Below are 25,305 nucleotides of genomic sequence, written 5' to 3'. Positions count from 1 at the left end.
CAAACGTTCATGACTTGAGTCATACAAGAACGAAACATTGCAGATAAATTGTTAAGACATTAATAATTATTCATATACCAGATATCTTTGGTCCAATTGTCTTTCAGTTGAGGCTGAGAACAATCAAAAGCATAAAATCTATTTTGACACCTCTACAAAAATGCATGTGCTGAAAGTGTCACAAGAAGCTTTTCTGGGTCAGTGGTAGTCAAGGGCATAAAACTAAATGTTCTACATAAAACACTTGCCCTTTATTATTTTCAAAGACTAAAAACCTTTATTTTTAGTCTTTTTGGGCCTTTGGTCTTCGAAAAGTCAAACCATATAATCTGTTAGAGAAAAAAACATAACCATCACAAAATGACACAAACCAGACATGCTTTAGAATAATTTATTAGGAATTTTAAAATCGAAATTTCCAAAGAGGAAAAAAAAACAACATTGTGATAAAGCTTGGTATAAAACAGCCCCAAATGATAGTTTAAGTCAACTGTTGTTCAAGGGCTCATAGCCAGAGTTTTCAGCTCTACTCAAAACATAGGCCATTTTCCTGACGTCAACACAAACAAGAACAGCTTCAAAATTACTGTACACGGGGAACAAGACTTGAAAACAGAAAAATATAGTTACTTTTTTTTGAAAATAAGTCTTAATGCCGCAGAATTGTCAACATCATCGCATATCACCAATAATAGTTTTATTATCATTTGTAAGGTAAAAAATAACTTATTGCTTTGTTGTAAGATAAAAAGTTACAGTGTTGGTGTCCAGCAGTAGTAGTTTCATGTCTTGTCCCAGATAGCCTTAAGAGAGGTACTTTGTCTGACCTTTGTCTAGAATTTTTAAATCAAATCTGCAGTGAACAATGAAATTGTGCTGAAGATATCTATCGTGAGATTATCCCATGGATCCCATAGGGGGAAATAAAGAAAATAAATGTTATTATTGTCAGTTCAGCAGTTAGTCGTTTGCTGCTAGACACTGTGGTTTCGACAGAAGTCCTCTCTGCAGGACTGTCTGGGAAGGCCCTGTTCCATGTCTGTCTTCTCCTCCAGAATCCCTCTGGTCATTGTTACATTTAGTCACTGGGTGTGTACAAAACAATAAAACGTGTGGGGTTGCAGAGAGCATCAAAGCCTGTGTATTAAAACAGTCTCACCCCCACCGGTGAAATGCTGAATTGAAATGTGTAATGGGAAAAAGGGGGATTTTAAGACCAGAATGGAACGGGGGGCTTATATTTTCAGTACCGAAACTGGCGAATCGAAATGGTTCCCTTCGTCAGCCAAAAGTAGTTCCATGTTACACATTAATAAATGTGCGCAGACATTCGGTCTCTCACACACGCAGACACAAGCTCATGCACCTTCCATCGCGCAGTAAAAAGGACAAAAAACATGGCCTCAATGTATCTTTTTTTTAGACTCACTTCAGAAAGTCCTTCATTTGTTTTTCACCGTTGATAACACCATATAAGAGAATGGCAACAAAAAAACAAAATCAAAAAGTTACGAAGGAAACTGAGCAAAAAAAAAATATATAAGTATATATATATAATCCATTCCAAATAGCGCCAGTCAACCCCATAGACCCCGTAATCCCGCCCCCGCCCCCGACCATACCAACCGTCGCCATCGTGCATGTCTAGGCCTTCGCCGTCTTCCTCTGTCCTTGGACCGATCATCTTTCAAACAGAAATTTAAAAGGAGATAGCCATGCATTTTTTTAAAAGTCAAATATTTTTTTCTCTCCAGCAAGAGTATAATCATAAATCGATCTGCACCCGATCGTTGTGTTGCATTAATTACAAAATGAATAGTTGCTTCTTGTTTCGTTTTTTTTTTTCCTTCATCCAAAAAAGTATGAATTTTTCCAAAATGGTAACAAGAAGAAAATGTTTCCATTTTCCATTATGGATATGCCAGATGTGTTCTTTGAAATTGGCCGTCGAAGTGTCCATCGCATCGTGTTTCTAGACAACGATGGGCGGCCCTCTGTGATTGAACGCACATCTTTACGCTGGTATACATCCTGTATGCATACTGAGTAAAACAGTGAGATGACCATACTAAGTAGTTGATGATGTCCAGTTAAATTACTACTAGTACCTTTTTCTTCTTCCATCAACCAGTCAATGGTGTGTTAACCAGTAGAGTAACCCCCCCCCCCCTCCCAGCGTATATTTACAATATCTTACAGGAAGACATAAAAACATTGCTTTGAAACCAATTACAGAATAAAATACCTTACAGATTATCATTATTACTGTCAATATTAATAACAATATTACAAAGGTTTGATTTTTAAAGACTACCAAAATATACATTTTAGTATTTTTTTATGTTTCCTGTGACACTTCAGTTTAGTTTTTTTTTATGAGTACTTTTTTTGTGTGTTTTTTTAAAGGAATTTGCCTGCGGCACCAGACCCTTCGTATAGTTGAAACTGGTCTGATTCCTTTTGGAAACAAATGAAACCCTATTTAACAGCATTTCTTTTTTTTTTTCTTTTTTTCTCTCTCACGTCAGTAACAGATTCAACATATTTCATAAAGAGAAAAAACACCATACATGAAAATAAAATAACATAATTAAAAAATGTCATAAAGTAAGCAACAAAAAAAAATCGTCTCCGTACTTGTCATGAATACAATGACAAACTTTGACTGGAGATGTTGTTTGATTATTTTTTTTGTTTGTCTGTAGCAGTTTTTCATATTTCAACCTGCTGTCAAAGGAAACAGAAATGGAGTTGTGTAGTAATCAGCCTATAGGACAGTTGAGATAAGAAGAGGAGAGACAGGGGAGGGTGGGGGGTGAGAGTGTTGGAGTGAGATTAGTAGGACTAAACAAGAGTTTAGTATTTAACAAAAAAACAAAAAAACAAAAAATCTTCACTTGGTGGGTGGAGCCGCAGGGAGCCAGCATTCTGGTAGAGCCTGTGAACAGCAATCAAATTGTGCCATCGATGGGCACCCAGCAGGTTTGATCCGCTCGCTGGCCCAGGAGAGCCCATCCCGTGTTCAGTGACCTGAGCCTTCTCAGTGGTAGCCATTAGTGAAAGCAGTAGCAATCATAGGACCCTGGGGATACAACATCCACAGAAATATAAGTACACCAGCGCCTGTTTTGTAACCGGTACATGTTCAGTTGTGTGTGAATGTGGCCCTTTACTGGCAGGTGTGTGTGTGTGTGTGTGTGTGCACTCGCCTGTGTGCGTGTGCGTGCGCGTGCGTGTGTGTGTGCTCGCCTGTGTGTGTGTGTGTGTGTATGTGCGTGTGTGCATGACCTACCCCGAGTCCATGGCCAAACCCCGAGCTGGGGGCGGGGCTAGCAGCGCTCATGTAGCTACTGACTCCTGAGTCCTGATTGGCTGCAGCATACAGGTCAGCCATTGGTCCAGGGCTGCTGGTGCCTAGGAAGCCTGCTGCACGTGAGGGAGTGGAGCCTTAAAAACATACAAACACACCATACACTAAGACTAGCTAAAATAATATGCTACGTCAATTATTACCTTGCTATTCTTACATTAAATAGGTTTGACGTTTGACAACTGTGGCCATTACATATACCTTATCCTATCTTTCCAATGCAAGCACGAGTGAGCCTACGTCTGAGCACAGTCACACACACACACACACACACACACACAAACACGCGCATACACACACACACACACACACACACACACACACACAAACTTCATACCTCTTACTACTGCTGCTGCGGCTGCTGCCATTGGTCCATACGCGGTCAGAGGAATGGCTGAGGGACAGATGGACCGGCATCAATATATAGGGGAGAGGACAGACGGACACATATTAACCTCATGGAGGACGGGACGGACATACGGACAGACATTATGACGAAGCTGGCCAATCCAAACGCGCCATCAGCGTATTATATTAACCTTGTCTTTAATTGTCCACCAGTAAAGATCGCTTTACATACAAAGACACATAAGATACAAACACATACCAGCCTTTAGGGATGGATGGGTTTCTCATATTTCACATCTGCCCAAACATCTGTTGTCAGATTATGGTCTGACAGGCGGCACAGACTCAGCAGGCCATTTAACAGCCGGCTCAGAGGAAAACCGTAGCAGGCTGACGCTACAGTGTTCAATTTCACTTCTTGCCGCTAGATTTCATCTCCTCGACTGACCATTACGGCGTAAGAGCGTTGATCTGTATGGATGCACACTCTTCACTTATTACATATGATTGCATGTTCATGTAGAAGAGATCCGTCTAGAAGGACACAGTGGCGGGTCATCACCACTAGATGGCGGTGTAGGTAGGGCCGAGTTAGCGCCTACAGCTGCACAGCTCATGACTGCTCAGCAACCACCACTTTCCAAAGAGGGAATTTTCAGTGTGGCTTGAAGATCACTTACATTCTCATAGCGGTGCAAACTCACAACCATCTTTTCTAACACTGTTTGTTTTTTAACCCGAAACTAAATTCATAATTCAATCCTCCAACTTGTGTTATTTCCTTTAACACAGCTCATCTTTATTCCTTTTTGTTTTGTCACCCCGACTGAGGGACTCGGTTGACCTTTGACCACGAGCAGTAGTAGTACCATAGGAGTCCACATCCATTCTGCGTTTCAAAGCCCTTAGTCTCAGAAGCACAGAGGCACCTCCAAAGTCGGAGCTACTCAAATGAGATGCAAAGCGAACGAAGGCAAGGCAGTGAAAAGGGCAAGCCGTCGGACCAAAGGTCACTCTGACGCAGAGGTAACCACCCCGAGTCCTGGGGGACGCTGTGTACCCTGGGGAGGCAAGGAGGAGGGGGAGGAGGAGGAGGAGGAGGGGGATGGGGTGGAGGGGGGGGGGGGGTACTGACCTGTCAGCTCAGGGGGGTGGGATGATGTCAGGAGGGGGGTCCTCTCTAAATGGAATTCTAAAAAAGACAAAGAAGCGAGTTGTAAAATACGGTCATCCTACAATGCCAAACACATCCGCCGTACCGTACCGTCTATTGACCCAGTAGCACCACAGGAGTACACAGATACGAGCTAGTGCTGCCTTGAAAGGAAGCTGTAGGGAGGGGAGGGGTGGTGTTGGTGGGGGTTGGGGGTAGTGGGGGGACAGCATGGGGACATTGAACCAGCAAAAAGAGCAATCCAAAAATCTTTAAAAACATAAAAGATAATAAAAGTAATGTATATGTATATATAAACACTGCTAGTGTAAGAGGTACGCTTGTGTCTGTGTGTACACTCTTTTGTTTATGGCCAAGTGCGTATTTGCCTGTCAGACATGCCTTCCACTTAGCGCGGATTGTAGTGGTTCCTCAGTGCGCCACCACAGCACATGTTTCAATATTCAAACGTCCGTGTTTCAATATTCAAAAGAACGGGCGCTTAAGGCGCACGCGCCGACTCGGGGCCACGCCCTACGCATACTGCGGAGAGCAGAGTTCAGGGGCAGTGGGAATGTAAAAGCGTGCCGGGTGTGAACTTACCAGGGAACTGATAAGTGTAACCTGGCGGGATGCCAGAGTAACTGCGACTAGTGTAGGTGGTAGCCTGGAACCCTGGGTAGCCTGTGGACGGGGAGACAAATGTAACTACATCTCTTCCTGCTGATCGTCGAGTGGAACCGGCCCCCGGCTTTGAGTCCCACTCTCTTCTCTGTCCCAGAGTTAGAGGTGCTTTTTAAATGCATACGGCCACCAGAGGGGGCTAAAGCACAATGAACCGAAAAGCAACCCACTACAATGAAGTGGGTTTTTGATTAGTTACTGGTGACATGAAGTATTAACTTTCTCCTGATGTGTTATGCGTTATGATTTTTCAGGTTATGCAACCCGAAGAAGGCAGTTAACTTCAACATCGAAAACTCTTTAGCTCTTAGCTTAGGTTTTAGTGGTTGTGTTTGTGACACATCAACAAATTCCAGAAACCCCACGTGCTGCAATGATCCAAACTAATGTCCCTGCTCTGTGTCATTGAGCACCATCATCATAAACACCAGCCTTTTGCAGACATGTTATCGCCAGCATTCGTTTTAATTCAATCCACTGTCCTAAAACCCACTACCAACACAACCACCAGAGGCAAAACAGAAACCCCTCTCTGTTAAAAAGTAAGCCAGGGTTCAGGCCCTCCATGGAAAAGGATTGCCTGATTCTCATTGTCCCAAGCGTTGTACCCCCCAACGTTGCTCTCAGGTTCAGTCAGGGAGAACCGGCCGCTACCCCTAGCTGCCCCTCGCTGAACGCTCCCAGGTGCGGCTCTTACCTAGCATGCCGATGCCCAGCATGAAGGCGTCCATGCCGTAGGGCATGACCCGTGATCGGCCCCTGGCAGACCCCGTCGGGGACATCACCTCCTTGGGCTGGGCCTTTTTACACTCAACCTGGGGAGTAAGATGCGGTGCCATAGTTAAGAGTCATGCGTTCATTCATAAAGTGGCTCAGACACATGGACATAAGCAGATTGTGGTTCTACGTCCTGAGCCAATGAACAGGGCCAGCTCATGACGGGATCCATTGCTCATTGGACATATGTTCCTCAACTCATGTATCATGAGCATGGTTTAATAGTTATTATCTGGTCAATACTAAATAAATATTACAGCCATAGTTCTCTGTGAATATTAACAGTGTATATGGCATGTTGGCTGTATTTCTTCTTTACCATTTTGTTGTTGATGTCATGGAAGTGGATCTCGCACACTTTCTCCACCACATCTTCGTTCTCGAAAGTGACAAAGCCAAAGCCTGGAAACAGCGAGAAGAACAACCAAGTTACACCCAACACTCGGACATGGTGTAGTCCCACACATGCCTTTCCATTTATCTAGGACATCCGTCTGATACTTTTATCCAAAGTGTCTTCTAACCCAAGGTTGCATGCACAGTATTTGTTAGCATTATAATTAGCCTTATTGTTGACTCCTCTGTCCCGGAACAGAAGCAGCAGGTGATAACAGGTGGTAGGAGGTGCAGCGTGTGCTTTCAATCCCAAATTAACCTTGCTGAGGGACGGTATGGTGCCATCAGAGGACTGTATGGTGCTGGCTTAGGACTGTATGGTGGTGCTCAACAACTGGTAGGGAGGACTACAATTCTGCCCTAATAATCCCCTTGTCCCCTCAACCACAGCCCTTCCTGACACACACACACACACATGCGCGCGCACACACACACACACAGATGAGGAGAGAACGAGAGAACCACAGGAGATCAAACAAAAGTTAAATCCCCGGGCTCTAACTTCCTGTCTCAACGTCTTGTATCGTCTTAAAGGGGAACACATCATTTAGACTTTTAATGTATGAGTTTAGTCTGGTTCTACCACATGGGGAGATAAAAGTGGCTCAACTAAATGGAAACTAATTGTGATAGCTTTGCGGTGGCTTCCTCTCAATTTGCTCAACCACCAACCACCAGTCACCATGTTGCTTTAACAGCTTTTTGACCCATTTGCGAAATCACTAAATTGTGATTTTAAGTCGATACTTCATCAAATCTTAGTTTGCGAAAGTTTAGAAAAAAGGAATTCTTAAAAAAAAACGTCTCAAGTGTTTGTGTAGTGTGTGTCTGTGTGTGTGTGTGTGTGTGCACACGCGAGAGTTGGTCATACCTCTGTGTCTGTTGGTCGTTTTGTCAAACATGAGCATGGCATCGTCGACCTATGAAATCAAAGGAAAGAGTAGATGAGCTTCCACAAGAGAACACACCCACACACACACACACATTCCCACCTTCCCACACCCACGCACACACACACACACACACACAATCATTACACAGCATGGAGTTCAATTGTCCCTACTTAGCTTTGGAGTGGAAAAGGGGAAACAGATGGAGAGTGAGAGAGAGAGAGAGAGAGAGAGAGGGACAGACAGGGAGGGAGAGCGAGAGAGAGAGAGAGAGAGAGAGAGAGAGAGAGAGAGAGGGAGCAAAAGAGGGAGGGAGGGGGACAGGTGACTAAGGAGGAAAAAAAAAAAAAAAAGAAGGCATAAGAGTTGCGTAGCGGAAAGGAGAAAGAGCGTGATGAAAAGCGCCGGTTGAAAACGCAGCTGTAGAGAATCGACCAGCGTGAATTAGAATAACCAAATGTTCCTGATCATAAGTGCGAGGAGAAAGCGTCCTCTTTTCCTTTCTTCCTCTCTCACTCTACCTCACTCTCTCTTTCCTGCGCTCACACACACACACACACACACACACACACACACACACACACACACACACACACACACACACACACACAGGCTTTTCACAAGCCATGTCCTGCTTCACCCTTTCTTCCTTTCATTTGTTCGACCTCGCCGTCTTTCTTTCCCCCCTCCACAAAGTTTACTATTCCCATGGAGACCCTGCAAAGAATTTCAATTGGGGACCCCCGCCATCCTCCACCAAACCCCCAACCCCCCCCCCCCTTTCATGAACCGAATGACAGATAAACAAAGGGAAAGATAGCAAGAGTGAGTGAGTGAGAAAGTCGGAGGGACGAGGGGGGAGAAAGACAGAGAAAGGGAGAGAGAAGGAGAGAGAGAGAAAGGAGAGAGAAAGAGACAGAGATAGATAGATGGGGGGGGGGATTGAGAAAAGAGAGGGAGGCCGCCAGGGAAAGCGAGATGCAACAAGTAAGGTGAATAGTTTATCGGATTCAAAAACGAAAGGCAAAAATAATATAAGTGTATTTTCCCCCAAGTTGTCATTGTGCACATGCACAGGGTATGGAGGTAAAGAATATATTTTGGTTCAGAAAAATTCCCAACTCTCAAATCTGTTGATGGACCCCTTAAACAAAAAAACGAGTCATAGATTATAAGAAGAAGCGGCAGAATAGGCTAACAGCAACGTTAGTCTCTCTCTCTCTCCCTCTCCCTCTCCCTCTCTCCCTCGTCCTTCAATAGCAGAGAGTTAGCCGCTTCCGCGCCGCTGTGGAAATACCCTTGGCATTAATGCAAGGTAATCAGATCATGTTTGAAGGGAGCAAAGTGTTACATTTAAAAAACACCTGCTATCCGGGACGCTTAGTGGCCAGAGTTTGGATCAAACTCTACAGAGTATGACTAACATGGCTATTTCCAATGGCCAACCGTATTGAAACACAAGCTGCTGTAATGCGAGTTTCTGGAGGGCCAAGGCCAGGCCGACGTCAGACCTTCAGTTCATGCGAAAAAACGCATCAACGTCAACGCTGAATTAATGCGTGCACGTCCTCTGTGATCAGGCGCGTGTGTCCCGATTATTCCTCCTCTTCTTCTCTCTCTCACTATACCCTCTCTCAATTTAAACGTTCAAATGCGCGATTGCCGGCACATAAACACAAAGAGGCTCCTCCTTCAACTGTCCTTCATTCAGTTTTTAACCACGCCCTCCACACACACACACACACACACACACACACACAGATGATATATCTTTCCAGTGCCCCAAACTCAATGACACAGCAGAGAGCTGAGGAAATTAACAGTAGACAGCTGTGGGGCAATATGTTATCATAAGAATAGTGTTTCAGCTCTGCTAGCCTCCCGTAGCATTAACCACATCTATTCTGGACGTTTCCTATTCGTGTGTTACAACTCCTGTCCTGGCTGCTCTGAAGCTCTGGATTTCCTACTGCACTAATGCTAAATGTTATCCTTACCAGCACAGAATATATACAGTGACGCCTAGCTTGACTCGTGTCTTGCCCTTGCCAAAGCGAGTAAAAAAAAAGGACACCCTCCAATGTTCACTGCCTGGCGTGCAGTAAGACAATCTGATTGGATAGCTATGGGGGTCCGAGATTGGCTGATCAGCAGCTCTGTGTCTTAATGACTCAGCACACACCTGGGGAGCGAAGAAACGATGAGGTCACCCCCGAGAAACACTAAGTTATGGGCGACTCAGAGGTGGATATATAACAGTGGACCACTATCCGTTGCAGTGCGTGATCAAGCATTCTAGTGTCCGGGGTTGGATGAAGCGCGGCATTATGGAGGCCGGCTAGCTGAGTGGGCTTGCGAGCACGGTAATTAACCACCGTAGGCAAACATGTTTGCAACATTAAGATGAAGGGTGGCATTTATGTCCACCCCCACCCCCCCCCCCCCCCCCCCAACCTGAACTGTATTATCGCCCTCTCTCCTTCCATACGCTCATGCCGTTCTCTAGCCTCTGTCTCTCCCCCTCTCGCTCTCTCTGTCCATCTTTCTTTATAAACAGGACGACGGACAAAGTGCTCATCGGAGCCTCCTAATCGCCCTCTCACATGGCTGAGCTCAGTCCAAACTTTTCCCCCGTCTGTTCTGGCCTCTGTGCTGCTGGCTTCTCAACCTTAATGCTCACCAATTCAACCATACACTGTCGTCCAGAGACGTATATGAGGGGAATATAGTTGTGCATACACAAAAACGCTACTTTTTTTGTAATCTTTTAGGGTACTCAAAAGGCTGCTTGGATGCTAACGATTCAATGAGCTTGTACTAGCTTCTTAAAAGCGTATGAATGTCTCAATGTGTTTTTATTTTGAGAGCTGGAGGGGGCCATGGTGGAAAAGCACAGAGGCCAAAGGGACTCTGACATCTTGAAAAGCGAAAAATAAATAAAAAACACCAACAGGTTCCAGATTTGTTTTTCGACCCCGCTCCCCTCGCCCTCTCCGTCGTCTCCGTCCACGGAGAGAGAGAGAGATACACGTCCACCGAGCTCTCACGTCACGTATATCAAAGTCTTCCATCGCTTTGATACACAACGCAAGTGTTTTCCCTAGTTGGGCGGCTCCGCGGCCAGAAAAACAAACAGGCATTCGGGGTCTCTGTTCCATCCCCAACCTGCACGTTCCGGCCCCCGGCTCCGATAACAAACACGGACCACCTCCCGCCTAGCAGGAATGCACTATGGGACGAGCATGTGATGTGAATGGAGTTCACATAGGACCAAGACTGCCTCTTTATATGTATATCACACGTTTAGTACACAGAGAGAGAGAGCGAGAGACAAGGAGCGGAAATGGGTTGAAGAGAGGGAAAATAGGGAAGATGATGTTGGATTTGAAAGCCAAAGTAGGGGTGTTTTTTTGTTTTCATGACGGTTGATCAAGACGCAAGACAGTATGCGAGACAGCTGGACGTGTGTGTGTGTGTGTGTGTGTGTGGGGAGAGAGAGAGCATTTGCATGTATGAATGTGTGTTTGTGTTAGCCTTCCTCCACAGCGATGGCCCTGTTGCGCTTTTCATGAGCGCAATCACACGCACACAGAGGCACGCACACGCAGACGCAGACGCACGCGCACACATACACACCCAGGCGCCACTGCTTCCTTCCATGCAAATACACACACACACACACACACACACACACACTTGTCGTGCACACCATTTCAAAGAAAGAAAAAACACCACCGCATTACAGCAGGACAATAGGGGAAAGCAGGTCACCACAGCAACAAGAGGGGAGAGAGGGGACCAGAGCACTGCGTGTGTGTGTGTGTGTGTGTGTGTGTGTGTGTGTGTGTGTGTGTGTGTGTGTGTGTGTGTGTGTGTGTGTGGAGGGAGTGAGTGTCTGAGGTTGGTGGGGTTTGGGAGGGGTGGGGGGTATTTGAGGAGCAGCTGTTGCATTAGATTAGTACGTATTTGAGCAACAATACCAACATCGCTCTTTAGTGCCTCAACTGCCAAACTAAAACTAGAAAATGAAAAGTTTTCCTCATCAGGACTGACACCCCTTTTACCAAACACATTTTTTGTGACATTTTCTTAACATAAAATCTATTGCGTCAGTAAATGTCATCTTTGTACTACAAAGTACACAAAGTAAAATACAGCAGAGAGCCAGTCAACTGGAAAGCCAGTTATTTTTGTCTTTCCTTTTGTGTACTTCTGTACTAATTATTTTCTCCATCTTAACATTCCTGCTTTTCTCTGGTCTTCAACCCCTGTGAGTGCCCCTCCCTCCTTCTCTATGGGGGGCGCTTCTTCCCTTACAATACCCTTCCATCTCCTTTCCCTACTCAATTTCAGGTTTTTTTCTCTCTCTCCCTCTCCCTTCCCCAGTCCCTAATCTGTCTTCTCAGCATGTATTTGCCTTTTACCAAATTTCATTTAATGGCCGCCAAGCTGGACCAGTTCGAGCCTGTAACATGGCGATCCTAAATGTTCAAATGTGGACATTGAACAACAACAGCGGTAAAACAGAGAGTCTTACAACCTAATACAATATCTGGCACCGAGGGATTTTCTTCACATCTATCCATTTCATAGGGTCACACAGTAGGGCAGAGACCGCCTGGCCTGTAGGAGGACAGTCTTCCGAATGGTTTACCTTTCCGAACTGGTCAAAGTATTGCTTCACATCCTCGATGGTGGTATTGACTGACAGCCCTCCGACAAAGACCTTCTTTGTCCTGGTCACCAGCTAACAACAGAGAAGAAGAAGAGGCCATCATTATCACTAATCTCATTAGCCAAGCAGGAGATCCTAGCGATAAAGAGTCTTGTATTTGTTGCCATTCAGCTAATCTACAAAGGTGCTGCATTCAACCCCGGTACTTACAATTTAGAAGCTGCAACATGCAGAGCGGGTTTGTGTAAACACAAACTCCCATGAATAAAATGTTTACTCATGCGGGTCTTATATATGGAGACACATAAATATACCCCGAGTCTGAAAACTTTAAAGCTAAATATATATATATATATATATTGGTCTGCTTGTGCATGTGTGCATAACAGAATAAACATGCACTCATGCTAGCACCACTCTCCCTAGTGTATAAATGTAGTAGTGAGCATGTGTGTGTGGCACACGTGCTCACATGTCTATCGTACATATGTGAGACTGTGTGTTTGTGTGCGCATGTGTTTGTGTTTGTATGTACAAATGGAAGTTTGTGAATGTTTGTGCCTACATATGTGAGTGCATGTGTGTGTGTGGTTGTGTGTGTGTCTGTGTGTACACACATGAGTGGATGTGTTGGTGCACACATATGCAAGTGTGTGTCTGTGTGTGTGTGTACGTGTGTTTCTATGTACACACGTGAGTGTGTGTGTGTGTGTGTTCCTGCGTTCATATGCGAGTGTGTGTGTTTGGTTGGCTGCTGGCAGTCTTAGGCTCGGGGGGGTCAGGGCATGGGTCACAGTGTCAGCGTGGACAAGTGGATTGCTGCCCTGCCCTGGTCCCGTGCCTGGTTTAATCCCAGTCAACCGGCCCCTGAGTGATGGGGAGTGACACCTTTGACATCATCAGCCACAATCCCCCCCCCCCCCCCCCCCCCCCCCCCCCATCACTGCTGTCCCAGTTAACCCCCGGGCAGTGTGGCTCACCTTAGGCTGGGCCCGGCGGGGGAACGCCACCTTGGGGTCAATCTGAAAAGGAAAGGAGAGACGTGCAGTGAGACCGTTCACACAGGACTAACACATTGTTTGATTCTCTGTATTTCTCTCTCATGTGTCGTATACAGATGTTTCTTGTGGAGTGTGAACGGGTTAAGGCCTCCACCCCTGATTCTGAGGTGTCGTCGATTCGATTGGGAACAAGGCGGCTGTGTGATTTGACTTGACACACACTTGACACACTCCTTGTGACGAGGAGTATCACATCCCAAAGTCTGTTCTTGTTTATATGGATATACGGATCGGTACACCTGTCAGGTTGCGAGTTTCGAGGCCGCCGTTCCGATGGGATGCGTGGGATCTGCATCGTCTGCCCTGTCCTGGGTGCCTTTGGGCAAAACGTCAAACCTCTTTTTTAGCTCTGTGAGAACGTGTTTGTGCATGTAGCCTCACATGAAGAGATCTAGTGCACGGTGTGCAATGGCCTTTCCTACACAATGGTGTGTCATTAATCATTATTTATATGATTAGTTATCCGTTGCCAACCACAATGTGCTGGGTTTACCCTATCAGAGATTAATGAAATGATGGGCAAGATTCTAGGCCAGGCTCCCGCACAGGCCTCATATATCTACTACAATAGAGGCTCTTCCTTCTTTAATTATATGCTGCTACTCCTCGTTTACGCTCACCTCAAACCACAAGGACAAACAGCTAGACTTCATTCATTTATTCTGGAGATATTGGGTGAATCAATATAACACCATGCGTACAGGAAACGCTTTTGAATACCCTATTTGCTGTTTCTACAGTCCTGAAGAGATACTAATTGCAATTCAAAGAGATAATAACGCTAACAAAGCCCGACTGACTCCATTTTGGAGCAACCACATTACACCGTGTCGATACTTTCCCTTTTGGAACGTCTCGTCCAAAGTCGAGGGTTACAGTTAAAATTAGAACGCAGAAATGAGCTTGAAATGAGCTGGCCTTTAACATGAGTGAATATGCAGCGACTGGTATGGCATTTAGAAATCTGTGAAGAATTTCTGGAGATTCCCACTCCCTCTGGTCGCCTAGCGTCAGGACGCGAGACCTCGCGGTGTGTCACGGAGAGGCACCGCGCAATGTCTCTGCTTTGATTAATGTGAGTTAGATAAAAGCCCATTTTTCTCACTAAGGGTTACTCGCGGCTATTAAAGCGACATTACCATAATATCCTCGGGGAACCATTCAAACATGGGAGAGCACTGAGAATTGTTACCACCTATAATGAAAACAGACGCTATACAACTGATATCCACCTGCCCACACCCCCGCCCCCCCCCCCACACACACACACACACCCCTAACCCCACCCCCTGCCGTCACACTTGAAATAAAATACGTCTTGAAAAAGAAGTGTTTTTTTTTTATGACGACGTGATAAATAATATTTTATCAACCCTTGGATAAAGTGACGATTTCTTTTTTATTCCCCGGTCGGTGCGCGGCTGTGGTGCGCGGCGGCGGTGCGCGGTGGCGGTGCGCGGGTGAGCTCAGTGAGTGGTCAGTGTGTCCTTGGCGGCGCCAGTGGAAGGTCTTTGCACCTCAGAGTGGAGCAGCAACGAGAACAGCCATGTCACCCCCAGCTGGTCTGAACACAGACAAAGGTGACATGGACCCAAGAAAGCGCTCCCCCACCACCCCACAACTGATGCAAAGCAGGGTGATCCGCTAACAAAGCATTCTGTGCACGCCGAATTGTAAAGAACATGACACTATTGGGGTGAAATAAGTCCCATCACTTCAGCAGGGCATCATTTCTGTGTGTGTAAAAAAAGAATAGGAATACAATGAGATTGCCCTTGAGTTATGGAAGCTAGATCTGGAGAAAAAAATGGTGGTATAGTAATATTGTCTTCTCCACCGATACCCTGTTATTATACCATATTGTTCAAATGATGATGTGTTAGAAAAAAAGAACAAAGATCCATAAAAAGTCACACATTTAGTCACTCACAACTCAAGTTGAATTTCAAATTAGCGATGCTAAATTTGTAGCAAAGAGTTCACGACTTAAGATTTGAGTCACTGACAATGCGGGACTTAGACAGTAATAGGCTCTTGACTAATGGTGAGGGCACACCGGCAGTGTTTTAACCGTTTTAATAGGACTATAGGACCAGAGTTACTGTAAAGCGATTATGAGTCCGAGACCATGAGCTGACAGAAAGCATGGTCACATTCTGCCGCAACGGTGGGATGATCGAGTCCCTTGTCAAACACCAAGTTGAATGATACAGTAACACCGTGCTTGCAAAAATAAGTGTGTCCGCCATCTTGTCTGCGTATAAACAACATCATGTGGAATCAAAACACAATTTAAAATCAACGTCACCTTTAATTTGGCAAATGCTGCTTCTTTATCAATCTGCAAAAACACCCAAACGTTATGTAGTACACTGTCTATGAAGGCGATATCTATGGCAAGGCAGGACAGCCAGATCATGCAATGTTGTTAAAAATCCACCCGATCTGCACAGGAAATCAGATCTACGATATGTCGTTTCTACGTCTGACTAAAGCTACAGCGGCGACTATCAGAGAGTCTGCATGCTATACTGGTGGGTTAGCCTCCAGGAAGAGGAAAAAAAAACAAGAGGTCACAGAGCAAACATAGAAATAACGTAGCCAGCTTGCAGTTTGCAACACTCAGACATAGCTCTTCATTTCACTTGACATTTGATGCTGGGACACTCTGTGTCGAACCAAATCTGACTCCTGACTGACTGACCGACTGAGCAGTTAATGTTAAAGTACAGCAGTCGTTTATTTTTGTATTGATAAAAATAATAATTTGGCAAACAAGAGTTATGAGTGAGTGCAAACCCAGTGTGACTGACTTCACGGCATCCATCTAACTAGCGGCACGTTTGTGAAGAGGTGTTGAGTGCATTCTACGATATGGTTTTAGTAGTTTGGTCATTCAACGACTAGACTATTCTACAACCGACATAGTCACCTCCTGGGGCCCCGCACGTCCACAAGTGCAACAAACTGAAACAAACAAATGACAATCAGAGACAGAAGAAGGAGAAAAAAAATATCCTTTACGTCAAAGAATTACTCAGAAAAAAATAAACATAAACGACAAAAAAATACAGAAATGCTTCAGACAGCGGAGCCAGGGGCATGAGGCCTGTTTGTTATTCAGTTCAGGCAACGACCCTTAAAGTGCAGGAAGAAAAAATACACTTCCATTGTGAGCCTGGGCCATATGTGTGCAAGTCATTTCTGCTAAAGCAGAGGGTGGAATGGACAGAATATGGGAAAAGAGAGAAGAGCAAAAAATATATATTTTCATAGGGTGATATGGACACACAAGATGTCCTAAATAGAGAATTTAAAAAATACAAAAATAGAGAGAAAGAATAATGAAAGTCAGAGGTGGAGAGTGTGAGAGAGAGAGAGAGAGACAGAGGAAAGCACAAGCACACCAGGTCTCTGAAATAGAGACAGAGTGAGGGGGAAAAGAGAGGCGAAAAAGAGAGAGAGAGCGAGAGAGAGAGGGAACAAGAGAGAGAGAATGAGAAATGGGAAAAGGAAAACACAGCAACCAAGAGATGGGTGAAAAAGAGAGAGCGTGGGGCTATTCATTGTGCAAACGGCGAGGCTGTGCGTATGAGAAAGTGGGCCTGTCCCATGTAGCGGGGCAGTGGGGCTGTCCCAGCAGGCAGCCCCTCTGATTTCATTAATTAACAGGACAAAGAGGACAAAACAGATGGGCCCGCAGAGGACCAGGGGCTCGCTCAGCCCGCCCCCCTCCCATCCCCTTCCCCCGATACACACACACACACACACACACACACACACACACACACACACACACACACACACACACACACACACACACACACACACACACACACACACACACACACACACACACACGCATGCACGCACGCACACACAAACACGCGGATACACAATACTGCATATAACACAAACCCTGACACATTTATACGAAACAACCATACACAACACGACAGGCGACAGTGTGTTATCTCTGCAACCCAGTCACTGTACATAACTCATCCAGTGGTGACATCAGTGTATAGTCACACACACACACACACAAACACACCCTTGTATGCACCCAGCCGGGACAAAGTTACAGGATACAGTTACCATAAGTATCCATGGAATATGGGATATCCGACAGATTGTGCTGCGACACAAGATACGGTCTACATGGGAACTCAGAAGGGCCAACTACAAGTTAATGGGACGTACAGAACAGTCTGGGGCCAGTGCATTATGACTATATAATGACCACACGATTTAAACTGAAAACTTTTTAACAATAGATGAAATGTCAAATTAGGGAGCGAGGGACAGATAGAGAGGTAGACTTGGCTTGGACTAGGGCCAGTGGGTTCAATCTCTGCCCAGCGGAACAATAGCACAGTAATTATTTCACCAACCCCCCTAATGAGGACCCCCCAACCCTGTGTGTGTGTGTGTGTGTGTGTGTGTGTGTGTGTGTGTGTGTGTGTGTGTGTGTGTGTTTGTGTGTGCGTGTGCGTGTGTGTGTGTGTGTGTGTTTGTCTGTCCTTTCTGTCTTCCACCTATAGGACTTACTTAGCCTTACTGTGGCCATACCTCCAAAGCCCAATCCAGTTTGTTCCTTCAATCCGATTAGTTGCTTTAGAGATCTATACTAATTAGGACTACAGAACAGGAGCTGGCCCTCTCTCTGTTTCACTCTATGTCTCTCTGTCTCTCAGTCCCATCTCTCTCCATCATACTTTCTCTTCTTGCCCCCTGTCAGCATTAACAGATAATCTTCAGACGGTTCTAGCTAGCCCGAGCAGCTAGCATTAGCACGAATGGCGTCCAGCACGGATGAACAGGTCTTGGCTTAGGAGCCGGCGGCCTGACGTGGCTCCAGTCCGGTCCATAGAGTCTGCCCCAAACATATGTCCTCACCCTGTGTAGCCGTGGATATAAGCTGCTATATTAGCACCATGCTGTTGACTACACTGTAGAGGAAGCAGTAACAACAGGCTAACATAATACTGTTTGGCAAACAACCATTTTTGAACTTTGGTAAAATAAAATTTAAAAACATCAATAGCAAGCCAAACCGACGATAGAGTTCAAACGTTTTGCCGCCTTAATTTATGTGTGAAAAACAGTACATATTGAAGCCTGCTACTTCACACTTTACTGAAAGTGTAATGAATCACCGCTTTCTTCTTACAGGGTCACATTTATGGGCTCATGAGCAACTTGTGAGTTGCATTTTTTAAATGGACCTCTTTTCCTTTAAATGCAGACTTTTTTTTTTACTTCATCATCGCGCAAGCCTCAGACGCATATTTGTCTGCTAGCGAACTGCACACAGAAGGACATACAAAGGGAACAACCAAAAGGTAGTTTGCTAGTTAGGCCAGATATGAAATACTTTCTTATCGAACCAGTGAGTGTGTCACAACACCAACAACCAACAGTTATTAGTCTGTCACTGCACCAACACACTAACACCACAGTCGTGTGGCAGTTCCTATCGAGAGTTAGCCCTGCACTCTCCTCGTGAACACAGGTAGCAGCACATTGTGTATAGCACCAGATAGATTCACCTCGCTAGCCTTTAGCGGGTCACAGAGAAGCGTTTTTCCCTTTCTTTTTTTCTCTAGGAAAACAAATACCAGTTGTGCTCTTCTGTGTCCAGAGCAAAACAACAGTACACCTCTGGCCCGGGGCTATCTATTCTGGCCTGACAGGAAATCTAACCTCTTACCAACCAAACTTCAATAGAGCTCCACTTACAAAAAAAAAAGACAACCAGCACACTAGCATACTAACAAAAAGACATCCTCACATTTTAGTTTGTCTCTCGTATTGACAGACATTTTCTACACCCTAAAGCAGTTGCAATCGTGTTCAGATTTGTTGTGGGTTAACGGCAATTAAACACCGCAATTACACCAGCTCAATTAATGAAACCCACCTCAATATGTTCAAGGTTTTTTTTTGTTTACTGGGCCTACTTTACCAAAGCCCTGCTTGTTGGCACAAGTTATTTGGCCACATGGTGCGATGCATGCTGGCCCTATTCCTTTTAACACCATGTACCTCGCTGCTATCGTGCTCATTCGCACACCGACCCCCCAACCCCCCCCCCTCCACCTCACCTTTTTACTAAGTTATTTTCTCACCCTCCATGGGGTGTGTATAAAAAACATTCAAAGCAGAGAACATTCTCTCTAATTCCGAGCAGGAATGTCTTCTCCTTCTTCTCCTCCTCCTCCTCCTCCACCTCCTCTCATCTCCTGTTGATCAAACAATGGCTATCCTACTCCAACCGTGGTGAGAGGCAGGGTGAAGGCAGCCCAGTGGAGGGGGGGGAGACAGAATCCATTTGGGAAGAGGACACGTGAGAATTGAGAACGAGGAAAAACAGTGAAGTGGACAGATGCCGGAAGTCTGACCGAGAGTAAGAAAATAATAAAACAGATTAAATGTTAAAGAAATTATGCAGGCAGGAATTTTTGGTCAAAGAACCTTACTTTATAATACAGAATCACCGAAAAGCTGGACGCATTTTGCATGAGATAACTTTTTCAAAGTGTGCTGAGGCTTTGGAATTTGGGCTAAAGAAATCTGAAATCATCTGTTTATCTTTCATTGTCCTATTTAAACATAACACTGCTACCCAAAGAAAGTGTGAATGGGGAAAAATATAACCTTTAGCCATGAGTCTGCCTTGAGGTGGTGTATACAGCTGAGGGTTTAAATCCGAAACTAAGACTCAGCCAGACAAACAAAGGCACCTGCTCTCACACAACAATGGATGACTAGCTTTGACTGCTAGCCAGGATACTTCAACTGAATGTATCAGGCCGGCATAATTGACCTTAGAAGGTTTGAGGTTACTAGTACATAATAATTGACTGATTATAGGAATAATTATAATAATGATGATACTAATGTTTCACACATAATCAATTCACTCCACTCGACCTACTTCCTTGCATAAGAGAACAAGACCAAAGAAGATTGATAAGGATCTTGGAATATATGTTTTGTGGGCTAATATTCTGAGATAACCCATTAAAGGCCTGCTATTCGACAAATAGAATATATAACAATTCAAAAACAAAAACAATACCATTGTTATAAAAAAAAATAATTAAAAATCAATGAGCTTAAGCCCTGTTTATTTTTCACACATTCACAGCCGTTGCGTCAACCTGAGAGTACAAAGCTGTGCTGCTCGGGTAAATATTGTTTGGTTGTTCTCTGTATTTGGTTATCGTAGGGCAACGCCTAGACCCGCCGCTGGCCTAGCAAGATGAGCCCTGAAAACCCTCTACCCGTATAACAGAATAATCATACAAGCTCACATACACACTCCAAAGGAAACAGACATTTACACCAAGTCAGCGTTAATATTATTTGGGATATTAGTACGAGAAGAACTCATGCTAATTTTAGAAGTGTAATTAGCCTATTTTGTTTTTGTGCATTTTTTATTCTACGGGAAAAAAAATCGTCCTTGTCGCCACTTCACATGAGCCAAAATATATTTTAAAAACAAAACTGATAATTCTAAGTATATACAATTCCAGTTTAAGGAGAATGAAGCTTGTATTTATTACAACACATAAATCGGCTAGCCAGCGCCGGCTGAGTTGAGAGAATCTTCATGGCATAACATTGTGTTAGGCATCAGGGGCCCGGCTATCAAGCCACAGAGACCGTTAAGATTATGTTTTAGAAAAGCTGGCAAGTTGTTATGGAGACACAAATCCCATAGGAGGAGTGGAGTCACAAAACTGTCCCTAGTCGCTGCTGTCACCCCCGGCAACAGGCCCGCTTCGCCAGCCAGACAGCCCTCTCAACACACCTGCATCTCTCTCTCTCTTGCCTTACTGTACCACTCGTTTTACCATGAAACAAGTGTGCTAGGTCCGTGGTACTGGTCTGTGCGTGTGTAACAGGGGTGGGGGAAGGGAACGTTATTAAAACCACAGCCAATCCCACAGGATGAACTATCCACATAACCAAGGCAGGGCCTGCTCCCATTCACAGAGATTCAAAACAAATCAAACAGCCATTTGTGTTGTTGGCTGACTAAACTGTCTACAGAAAAGGTAGGCTATCTTTGGCCTGTGACTGTGATACATTGAATGCATTGTGTGGCACGGTGCCAGGGTTCGGAAAACGTTCTCAAACTACAACCAATTTCACAGCAGCAATATATTAGAAACTTCCTTGTTTTTGTGTAAAGTGACAGGGCTGCCACTAAAACCACAACGGTCACCCCAACCCTCACCCTACATGAGCGAAAGTACTGAGTACTACTGTGACTTTTTAACTGAAGCCTCTATCCCATTCAGGTCCCCAGGTAACCATGGCAATGAAGAGCAAGAAAGAACGCTTTCATGTTGGCGCCCTGACCCTGGATTTGGAGCGGGAAATGAGCCAGGGAGAGGGATTGCTCTAACGTTTTTACAAGCCATACGTCAGGAAATGCGCCAAGCTATGAAAAAAAACCAACAATTTTGAATGATGCGGGGGGGCCGAAAACCGAAAAGTAACCCAGGCTAATCAGGTATGATAAACAATTTGGTGAGTAATGTGCGAAACAAAACCTACTGTTTTTGAGTCGAGCTCGTGTCTGTTCTGCGCCAACACTTTATCCACGCCCGCTTGATCCGCGTACGTCACGAATCCAAATCCCCTGTGTTGAACAAAACAAAACAAAAGCAGCCATTACAAAAAAGAAAGAAGCGAGAAACATATCGTGTTATGCTACGTAAAGAGCATAAAGACTAGGGCGCCAGTGATAGGACGACGGGGCGCACGCCTCTCTCACCTCGACCGCTTGGTGGCGGGATCCCGCATCACCATACACTCCTTCACCTCGCCGAATTTACAGAAGTACTCTTTCAAGCCCTCTGCAGGAATAATAATAAAAAAGACTTTATAAATTAAAAACAACAAAACCATAAAGCGTATAATCCTGAACCATAGAACATCCGAGGCGACCACAGCGGAGGGGGCAGGACGGACCGCGGTGAGTTTGTACTTGTATCCCCCTCTGTATTCAGTCATAAACAGGCTATAAGGCCAACGCACCACAAACAAAGCTGTGGAACACATGAAAGCGGTCGTCGTTTCATGCGAGATACAAACATGTATGGAGCCAATCGCAGCGTGCACAACAAAGGTTGCGGGCTACGCATCCAGCGGACTGCGATCACGTTGTTTTCAGAATACTAAATGAATGGATTAAATGGAGCGAAGCCTGAGTGCAACGATGTCACGAAAACATCCCCTGATGACACCAAGTTCCCCAACGGGGATAAACGCACGGTACAGGCCGATGCGTTTTGACAGTGCGAATCGCCTATGATAACCGAATAACAGAAAAGCAGGACAGGACATTGTATGAATCTCACTGTCTGTCGGCGGGTCAAAATCCATTAATATGATTATTAGAATAATTGAATGTTGAGTGTGTGTGTAGGCGCACTTCACTAGTTATTACCATTAATACACTTAAAGAACTTAAGGAGATATTATTTGTAACATTTCGAGCAATAGGCAGCCAATATAGAATAGAAGCAGGGCTGCTACAGCGATATACTTGTTAAAGTAACGTGCGGGACATCATCTCACCTTGTGTCGTCTGCCAACTCAGTCCCCCGATGAACATTTTGCTGAATAAAAAGAAAAAGACGCCAGGTGTTATATTTCGAAGCACATTACGGATCGCACATGCAGACAAGAAGCGAGGAAAAAAAACGATTCGGACGGACTAAAATAATATCAGGCGAACAGAGCATCAATAAAGTAAGGGGTAAATAGTATCGGCCATGTTGCGAAGTCACCAAGGCCAACCGGGCCGTTATAATCCCTAGTGGGGGGGAAAATGAGAGCTTTTCCACAGGACGAATGAAAAGTTGCGATATGGCCTTTCGTAAGCCAAAACAAACAAACTAGCACCCACTGCCGTGCGTCAGTGTGTGAGCGCCAGCGCTATATCACGGTTGAGTGGCTCTCGCACATCAGACCGAAGCATGCTTGTCTTTTGTTTCGGCGTTGCTCCGCTGAGCTCCGGATCAAACTAAAAGTCCAAGCAGGTAAAGTCCCTCGGAGCAGAAGGCCGGGGTATAGGCAAGGCAGAGCGGCGGCGGCGAGTCTCCTTTACCAGGGGTCGTGGGGGGAGTTGTCTGTGGAGGACAGGCTGCTTTGACTCCCTTCCGTATCCATTCTGCTTCACTAGTATTCCCGCACTGAGAGGCGAGGGAAAGCAGTGAGCTCCACTGCTCCAGACTCAGGGGCGGGTGGCCGAGGCGGGTGGGTGGGGGTGGGGTGTTTCGTCGAAAAAGGGGGAGGGACGAACTGGGAGAGCGAGAGATACGCAAGCGCTGACGCGCGCGCGCACACACACACATACACACACACACACACACACACACGGTCGAGAGAAAGACTCCGCCTCCTACCTCGTTTTTTTCCGTAGCCTACCCAGCGTCGGACCTCCCATCTTCCCCAGCACGTTGCCTTTATTCATGCCATCGGCGCACTATGTAGCGTGTTTCCCCGCCGCGCACGTCATCGCTTGATCGCAACATCATGGCCCATTAAAGCTTTCCGAGTCTCTCCGAGCGACGACAACGCGTCTCTGTGCAGAATGCACATTTATTTATATTTTTTGGACAGCGCCGACATTAAAAGCACTCAGTTCGCCACACGGGAGATGCAGTGCGGGCGATGGAGTCGTACTTTGCGAGGGGATCACAGGAGATGTCAGGGATATTCAAGGTCATATTGCCACAGAGGACGCAGCATGCCGTATTCCTCCTCAGACGACCTCTGGTGCAAACGCTGGATGTAATCCCGCATTTATAATTTTTTGTTCCGAATAATATAGCAAACAAAACGCAAATATATTCTCTTAAACAATCATCCATCCGATTACCTCATCCACACAACCTCATTCAAACCAAACCTTTCCTGCCCCCATCCATCTCTTATCTACCATCTTTAGCCTGCCTGTTCATTTTAGAATCTAAAATCTTCCATTATATTCATGTTTTTACGATAACACATCCGAGCTGGGATGGTTAGGATCTCATGGAGACCCACACTCATCCAAATGGTTCTCTCCTCTCTCCACTCTGCGTTGCTATTGGACGGATGACCTTCGGCTCGTCAGTGTTTGAACCAAGGTGGTCGAAGGGCTAACCCACCCCCACCCCCACGTGACTGTCCATCCCAACCAGCTGACACACAGATTAGCAGCATTACCTCTTAATCGGCTACTTTCTCCAGACGTGCAAAAAAAAAATACTAAATATGGTCAGCTGAGCATTTTCAGCACCTCAGCACCCCCTCTCCCATCCCCTCCCCCTCCCCCTCACACACACACACACACACACACACAGTCAATATTCACTCACTGGTTCCTTATGGAGAAGAAAAACCAGAGTATGAAGGTCACAGTGGTCCAAAAGGTAGTCAATGCTGTTCTGAGTCAGGTTGGCCTGAATTGCAGTAGCGTCAAAGAGAATACAAATATAGTTATAATAAACCCATCAATATGAAAGTTTATAATACAATAGTGCAATCGGACATGACGCATCAAAGCTTCAAGGGCATAAACAACAAAAACAGCACACAATGCAAGCAAATGTGTCCAATGACATCAGTATAGACATACAGTATAATAACATAGTGTTCAGTAGGGCTTCCCACAGAGACATCCTCCACACCACTATATTATTGTGTTACATGTTTGATTAGCACCGAGGCACCCAGATGTTGCATCGAATGCATCCAGTAGCATCTGTGTGCTGTACGTGTTGTTCTAAGCTGTGTGTGTATGTTATGTGTGTGTGTGTGTGTGTGTTGTGTTTTGTATGTGTGTTGTGTGTATGCACAGGAGACATCATGGCCTCAACACCTTGTACATCCACTTCCACCGCCGGCAAACTCTTGTTAAAATCACTTCTCTGTTTTCTATT

At 45.3% G+C, this 25,305-nt stretch overlaps 1 protein-coding gene across 2 annotated transcripts; it reads right to left on the bottom strand.

Annotated features, from left to right (window-relative positions):
* Positions 1 to 377: 377 nt before the first annotated feature.
* Positions 378 to 23,612, bottom strand: LOC311339055 (RNA-binding protein Musashi homolog 1). 2 transcript variants are annotated; one of them, XM_084464419.1, is made up of 14 exons: positions 23,487 to 23,612; positions 22,955 to 22,995; positions 22,149 to 22,230; positions 21,929 to 22,013; positions 13,274 to 13,315; positions 12,273 to 12,365; positions 7,600 to 7,648; positions 6,652 to 6,734; positions 6,253 to 6,370; positions 5,475 to 5,555; positions 4,854 to 4,910; positions 3,708 to 3,764; positions 3,293 to 3,447; positions 378 to 3,082 (listed from the first exon to the last, which is right to left on the bottom strand). In XM_084464419.1, exons 1-14 carry the CDS (start codon positions 23,546 to 23,548, stop codon positions 3,041 to 3,043), a joined length of 1,047 nt encoding a protein of 348 aa, XP_084320545.1. In that variant the 5' UTR covers positions 23,549 to 23,612; the 3' UTR covers positions 378 to 3,040. The 2 variants fall into 2 exon arrangements, with proteins under 2 accessions (XP_084320545.1, XP_084320546.1); XM_084464420.1 differs by having other exon boundaries at positions 3,293 to 3,426.
* Positions 23,613 to 25,305: the final 1,693 nt, after the last annotated feature.

Source organism: Micromesistius poutassou (genome assembly GCF_964030765.1).
Source record: "Micromesistius poutassou genome assembly, chromosome: 2".
In the NCBI taxonomy this organism is placed as follows: Eukaryota; Metazoa; Chordata; class Actinopteri; order Gadiformes; family Gadidae; genus Micromesistius; species Micromesistius poutassou.
The sequence above is the reverse complement of the archived record's forward strand: the minus strand, read 5'-3'. Positions and strand labels throughout refer to the sequence as shown.

Bases quoted from the DNA above. Each gene is read 5' to 3' on its own strand.
- LOC311339055 (XM_084464419.1), bottom strand. From the start codon at position 23,548: ATGGATACGGAAGGGAGTCAAAGCAGCCTGTCCTCCACAGACAACTCC. The intron at 22,996-23,486 runs GTAAAGGAGACT...CTTTTTATTCAG, and splicing joins AACTCCCCCCACGACCCCTG to CAAAATGTTCATCGGGGGAC. The intron at 3,083-3,292 runs GTAGGTCATGCA...TTGTATCCCCAG, and splicing joins GGTTTGGCCATGGACTCGGG to GGTCCTATGATTGCTACTGC.